General features: G+C 38.3%; 1 protein-coding gene across 5 annotated transcripts in view; it reads right to left on the bottom strand.

Moving 5' to 3' along the window:
• The window catches only part of EBF3 (EBF transcription factor 3), a 150890-nt gene that overhangs the window by 3994 nt on the left and 139396 nt on the right, over positions 1 to 7500 (bottom strand). For 2 of the 5 annotated variants that reach the window (XM_075000451.1, XM_075000452.1), the window contains exons 13-15: positions 7456 to 7500; positions 6048 to 6236; positions 5454 to 5651 (exon numbers count right to left, since the gene is read on the bottom strand). The exon at positions 7456 to 7500 is cut by the window's right edge and continues 133 nt beyond it. In XM_075000451.1, coding sequence (XP_074856552.1) covers positions 5454 to 5651; positions 6048 to 6236; positions 7456 to 7500 — 432 coding nt within the window. Of the gene's footprint in view, positions 811 to 5453; positions 5652 to 6047; positions 6237 to 7455 lie in introns of all 5 variants that reach the window. The other 3 variants (XM_075000454.1, XM_075000455.1, XM_075000456.1) reach the window with 2 other exon arrangements.

Raw genomic sequence — 7500 nt, 5'->3', positions numbered from 1 at the left:
AAATTAAAGATTTTTGTAACTTGTTTATCCAATATGTCAAAACTGGACTCCAAAAGATGCCATATCATATTACCTTAATATAACAATGTAAGATTTGAATAGTATGAAAATATGTATGTTGGCAGAGAACATTTCCATGGAAAACATCTATATTTTATACATAAGGTTTCCATTACATAGGCTGCACTCCATAGTTGTATGAGGCTGAGTTAGGCAATCATGCAGATAGAAGCAAAATACGTGTCTATCTTGTACATGGAAAAGCTAGTCACAGGTTTACAGCAGAATTTTATGCCAGATTCTCTTGTGTTCTGGCCCCTTTATGCCATTCTGGCAGCAAAAAGGTCTTGGATGGTAGCCAGATCTTGCCAGGTGTGAATGCCTCTGGTGAGGCAGAGCTTACAGCTGATGTAGAGCGGGCACAGCTAACCCAGGTCACATCTCTATGCAGCCCCAGGACAGGAGGCAGGTAGGGGGCTTGGTCAGAATGTAGCATGCTTCATTTTCTTCAGTTGATACACGGTCTCCTTGGAAATCACTGTCAGCTCACATAGGCTAGAAGAGCCTAGGGCCAGAGCCATCACAGACTGGCCCAGAGAATCTGGTAGTTGAGAGCCATCCTTCTCTTCTGTGCCGAATAGGTTTCAACGTAGGAGAGAATCTGGGCCTATATGTATTCAGAATCATTAAGGAGATGCCATCTTGTTCTGTCTCAAGGTGATACTGAAGAAGCAACAAGAAAGTACTGCCAAGTCATATGTCCTCCATTGGTCCTTGACTCTACCTGTTTCTCTCTTCCAAAATAGAATTCTGAAAAGTATAATTTAACAGGGGAAATCCAATTTTTTTTCAGAAGTTGTGTGCATGAATATATTAGTAATGAACACAACAAACTGATACTAACTTTTTGTAACTCCTAACTGTGCAAGTTTAGATCATACGGTGCAGGAATGTGGGTTATCTACTGCATAACTTGCATTTTCTGGTAAAAATTCCATTTTGTTTCTTTTTTAAAAAAATTCTTAAATATGATTTTTTGTCCAACTCAAAGTTTTTGGTCAGCTGTGGCCTTCTAATGCATAGTTTAAATAATATTTATGCATAGAACAAAATGAGTTCCCTTTACATTTCCCTCAATATACTCCCCAAAGAATGATTTCTTTCAGAGTTGTACAATCAGGATGCTGGTCATACAAACTGAGATCTTATGAACTTGGATATATGTGTATTTGTACAACTCCTTATACAGTGAAGTACTGGATTCATGGCTATCACTCCTAGGTGGTATAGTAAGATAAACAATAAATATGCAGGTTGAACCTCTCTAGTCTAGCACCCTTGAAACCTGACTGATGCTGAACAAGAGAATTTGCCGAAACACGGGAGGTCAATATTGTCTAGCAGCATTACCAATACTTCTGCTCCTTACTGGTCTCTGAGAAGACATTAAGGGGTAAATTACAGCTAAATACCACCACAGAACACTCAGAGCCAGGACTGGTGGCTGTAAACTTTATGGGACCACAGGAAACTTGGCCAAACCCATGATAAGTGGACCTCCAGCTAACCCAATATCATGCCAGACCATGGATGTTGCTGTACAAGAGAGTGCCAGACTAAAAAGTTTCAGCCTAAAGAATACTGAATATGTTCTGCTGTGCATTACAATCATATGTTGTACCAATGTGAAAAATCCTTCACCATCTATCAATTAAAAATAGATTAAAAAATTAAATCTTAAATACATTTTGCATTTCAGAATCCACAGCTGGCCAGAGCTTTCTTGCTAAAAAATATTTTTCAGCACCATTTATGGGTATTGTGCTTAATGGAAGGAAAAAAAAGCTCTGCCCCAAAGAACTAACAATCTAAAGCCTTGCTCTTTGCAAAGAGTTAAGCACATCCCTAAATTTTATGAATGTGAAGTTCTTCTACTAAAGACACATACAGTTGACAGACTTACTCACGTGCCTAAAATGAAGCACGCACATAAATCTTTGTAGGATTAGGGCTCTAGGGGATGCAAATTTTTAGACCCTTACTCAGAAGCCAAGTGTAAGCCAGTTCACACTAGTAAACCAGTTGAGGTTAAACAAGCAATTTAATCTGAGAGTAAGAGTTTATGGAATATGGTCTAAAATATGTTTATTGGTAGATAATGTATATAAGTACTGGGGAAAGTAGAATGGAAATGAAAGTGACCATTAAAAAGAAAAAAGCAGTCAAATAGCACTTTAAAGACTAGCAAAATAGTTTATTAGGTGAGCTTTCGTGGGACAGACCCACTTCTTCAGACCATAGCCAGACCAGAACAGACTCTGTTCTGGTCTAGCTATGGTCTGAAGAAGTGGGTCTGTCCCACGAAAGCTCACCTAATAAACTATTTTGCTAGTCTTTAAAGTGCTACTTGACTGCTTTTTGTTTTGATAGTGTATAGACTAGCACGGCTTCCTCTCTGTTACCATTAAAAGGAAAAGGAGCTTGGAGCAGATCTAAAGATATTTTAAGTTATGTCAGGGGTTGCAACGCCACCTAACAGTTTCATGGTTATGGAGAGAAGAAAGATGGCTTTAAACCAAGTCATCTCAGATTTGCCGAGTATTATTTTCACACACACAGCCAAATTCAGTGGTTTGCCTTATAGCAAGAACCACATTGCACCCCAGCAAGCCCTACAATGGCATTACTCATTTGCACCAAGGGCTGAATTGTGTGGGATGTTGCAGGGCTCAGTTCTGTGACCTCTTCTGTTCAATGTGTGGACATGGCCTCAAGGGGAGACCATGACACAATCTGTGTTGGGATGATGGTGACCTTTAGTACTACCTCTCAGACTTCCCTTGACCTGGACAGTATGATCAATCAGGTTTCCTTGCACTGGATGAGAGCTAGCTGCTTGAGTCTTAATCCAGAGAAGAGGTTATGCAGGGGGAAACAAACAAGACAAGCAGTAATATCTGTACCTTTAACAAAAGGGGCATATCACCTTTTGTAATAGAGTTCCAAAATTGATTAGACCCATGGCTGCTTCTGGATCTTCAGGAAAATAGCAGTGAGGAAGAATTCTGACTTGTGTTTTTACTTGACTGTATAGTTATGACCATTCCTAATGGGGCAGAGATGTCAGCCACTATTTATGCTTCTTTCATCTCCAGATTTGATGATATCAGCACACTCTCTATAGGGCCTGGTGCTTGAGGCTCACCCTAGACCTTCAACTAATGCAAATGGCAGCTGCCCTGTCTCTGATCAGAAAACTCTTGGCTTGTGTGTATTACTAACAAAGATACTAAGACACGAGAAATTGACTCAATGCCAATTTATGACGATTTTTTTAAAAAGCAGAAATCTTCCAAACAACCCATCATGCAAAAGCTCTTGTGGTGTTTGATTACAAAAGCACATATGACAGTTCAGAGACTGCACTGGCTTCTCATTCATTGTTGGTACATATTGATTTTGAACTCCGTGCCTCTATAATTTGTATGCTGGATACCCACTGCTGACACAAAGTGGGGATACATAAATGTAAAGTCCTTAAAGTCTTGGGGTAGGATAGGACATTTACACTAGCTGGAGAGTGAGATCACAACCCCTATGTACTACTTAAATTCTGCTTGAGTACTCAAAATAGGGTTTATATTGGATGTGAATGATGCATAGGCCTTGACTGGCTCCCTGGAGTGCAGTGAATTTCACTCCCATATGTTGTTAAACTTCAGCTCTACAGTTTGCTTCTTCTCTCTTTGGTTTGATAAAACCAGAATATTGTTGGTGCCAGACCTATGTAGTAACTTGGGGCCAGACTTATGGAATTATTTAGATGCCTAAAAATAAAAATAGGTAACTAGTGGAGGTTAGGCACCTAACTTTCTTAGGGTTTTTGGAAATTCCACTAGATGTTTTTCAGTTTCTTAAATACCTTTGAAAATCCAGTCTCTGAGCCTTTTTGATGGGGAGCGTCAGAGGGCAGCTTCTCTTACTGTCATTACGTACATTTAGATCATCTTAGTATGCATTTTCTAATTATTTTAGCATCTGGCTAAATGGATGTTGGTACTGTTACAAAAATAAGGGTTCTACCTGGCCTAGTTCTTTATTTACTTTTTACACAGTAAAGATTTGTCTCAAAAAGATGTATTATACCATCAATTGTCAGTGTAACAGTTGTTCTTTTCAGCAGTCCTACAATCAGATCTATGGCTGCACAGATCTGACTGTAGGTCAGCACTTAGATTGTCTACTCTTTGGTGCAGGGACAGTGGCCAAGGTTTTCAGAAATCACTAATGAGTTAGGTGTCTTGATTTCGGGAGTTCCCAATGTGAAACCCCTGGAAAGGTCTTTTTCAAATTGGCCCCACTGAAATGTGTCAAATTGGACTCCCAAAAAGTAAACAATGAAGAATCTCTAATCACTTTTGAAAACCAAGGCCTGTCTCATCAACTGCATTTGGAAAGTGCATGATATATTGTGGACACCATTGCAATGTAAACAATAAAGTTCAAAAGTTTTGCTGAGAAATGTGAGCCTAGATCTGGGAGGTTTCTGTGCCTGCAATCCCATCTGACTTTAGTGGGAGGTGAAGTGTTTCAGTTCAGCACAGAACAGAATTGAGCCCTATATTTGAAATAGGTTGGCAACTAACCTTTTTGAATTGTTCAAATTAAGCAGGCATTACTTATCATCCATACTTTGAGAAATGTCATAAAAAGGGAAAGCCCTTTGTGGATGTTCTTATTCCTCTTACAAATTTGCATTGCACCATAATTCTGCCCCAATGCCAGTAGGTGACCAAGTGAATCCTGCAACTGATTTATACACACAAACAAAAAAGCAGAACCTTAGAGTTGTCTCTCTTTAATTAAAATGTTTCATTTTTCATACAGGCCCAAGTCCTGTATCTAGTTCACCATGACAATGATGGGCCCATAAAGCCAAACAAGACTTGTAATTTGTTAAGTCTGGTTTGCAGTCACAGGGAAGGACAACCCATTGAGTAACAGTTTCAACCAATTTTCATTTTTGACATATTTTAAAATAACACTTGCATTGCATAAAAATAGGGGGAAATAAATGTTCATCAAAAATGTACGGAGAGAATGTATAAGGAAATGCAAGTAGTATACATAATCTGTAAGGAGCATTCAGAGACGTGTTTAGTTTAAAGTTTAATGTATGATACCTAAAGAGAAAATGCCAGGAAAGCAGCTACTATGTCCATGAATGCAAGAATTAAAATCAAATTACGATTTGCTTCAAATTTAGCATATTTTGTGCTGCTGTTTTTAGTATGATATTCTTGCATGTATATTGCAGAACCAGAAAACTAAATGTTGTTCTTTCTAATTTTAGTTAAGGCCAAATGTACCACTCTCCAAAAGGACATGAATATAGAGTTTTAGTGTATGCATTGAAAGTCTGCAATACACAAAAAATGAGAGATCCAGCTCACCTTGAAGTCCATTTCCATTTGCACTGGTGCAAGATGGTGGAGGAGAGGCTTGGGGCCTGACAACTGGAGCAAAGGCGCTCTTTTGTTTCACTGCAGAGATGACATTGGCAGGTGAGAATGAGAAAATGCCGTGTGTACTGCTACAGTTTGAAGGGAGGGTGACCGAAGAGGCTGCCATGGTAGGGCTTGACGGCACTACTGCAATAAAGCAAAAATAATCAGGACTCAGATTGAGGTTTTTCATGGCAAACATGGAAAAAGAGAGTGATAGGGCCTTGCCTCTTAAATATTGGAAAAATATATAGATATAAAAAAAGAAAATAATGAAATGCCTTGGCTTGGCCACTCTCTGGATAACAGGCAAACTCTTTTGTGTTGGACTTTTGTTACAAATTGTGCAGTCCAATTTTTTTCTCTGAGATTGTATTATGGCAAATAAAGATCAATTTACTATATTCATTTTTACGTCCAGCCTCCAGAGTCACCCCTCCTTTTATCCAGTAGCTTGCATAGAAAATCAAAACAGTGCAAGTATCTGATTTTGTAATAAACATGAATCTATATGATGATGTGTTACCAAAAATAGACACTTACTGCCATAAGGAGAGTTAGCTGAGGAGCCATTAAGAAATCCAGGGGAACCTGGTACACCTAGATTGGGCATGCCGGCATTGCCATATCCATTCATGCTATTGCTGACTGTGTTGTAATTGGACTGCTGAGGAGTACTGCTTGGAACATATCCTCGCGGGGAAACACTGCTTGTGTTGCGACTGTAACCTACTGTGTTAGAAACCCCCCCACCCAGAAAAAATAATGTTATTATTTATAATATAAACTTAGAGGGCTGGGGGGTTTCCTCATGCATCATATATTACAGAGTTTTAATTGATTGCACAGCTTTGCTGTAAGTTGTCTGCTACTGCCCTATCAGTTTAAGATAACCTTATCATGCCAAGCTTACTTAAATCATCTGCAAGCACTCTATGTTGTCTCTCCTCCTAGCATAGACAGCCAACAAAAGCGCTCTTCGATCCAAGCATGTCAGTTTCCTTCACATTTGTCTTTAGTAGCAATTATCAACAGGCTTGATTCCTGGTTTGTACCAACATACTGGGTGAACTTTCAGCCCTCTCCAGACTTTCAAATGCCATAGCTGACAGTAAAAAACTTGTTTGTTGCAGTGGTTTAACTTTAAAAGGCTGTTTTGGGGTCTTCATTTCTATGATTGATATTTTTATACCAACAGTAAGCTAGTACTTTCATAAAGGTGCATGTTTCTGAGAAGACTAACCCAGAACCTAGGTGGAGAATGTTTATGAGATTTATAGTCTTAGAAGTGGATTAAAAGACACCTTCTTTTGTAAGCAGAGATAAGGCAGAGTCAGGATTTCAAACAACAGAACATTAACATAAATTTATTCCCATCTGTGCAATCAATTTATAATTATGTTGTAAGCAAAAATGTGATTTTGAACATACATAAGAAGCTTTTTTACTCCTTTCATTAGTATAAATCTTTTAAAATGCAATTTGCTATAGATATGTTAAGTTAGAAAATGTAAGTTACAAGGATTGTGTTTTATATATTCCATACCTACATTTGTATCAAATGTGCTTACATTTATAAAAACATGTAAAAATACCTTGTGGGCAAATTAGATACGTCTGTATAAATGCTCAGTAAATGTGGAGGATCTCCAGACGTAGGTGTTTTGTAATAAATATACACATTATATATCTAATATGAATAATGTGCTGTCATATCTTTCTGTATTTTGCCTAAATCTTTCAATTGGAGATGTTTCATGGTAAACACACAAAAAAGGGAAGAATTTAGTATTACTGGGAATTTAAAAACTGCTCTCCATTACATGATCAAAGATAGGACTTAAGGGAAGGGAGAGGAAGAAGAGCACAGTGATGGCATCAGACACCTTTAATAGACATGTTCTAAGAAGAGCCATCAACATGAAGGATTAACTCGTGAAACCCCACATACCTTGGTCATTAGCCTGTGATGTTTCTGAAACATTAACTGCTAGCT

Source organism: Carettochelys insculpta, chromosome 7 (assembly GCF_033958435.1).
Source record: "Carettochelys insculpta isolate YL-2023 chromosome 7, ASM3395843v1, whole genome shotgun sequence".
NCBI classification, from domain to species: domain Eukaryota; kingdom Metazoa; phylum Chordata; order Testudines; family Carettochelyidae; genus Carettochelys; species Carettochelys insculpta.
The sequence above is the reverse complement of the archived record's forward strand: the minus strand, read 5'-3'. Positions and strand labels throughout refer to the sequence as shown.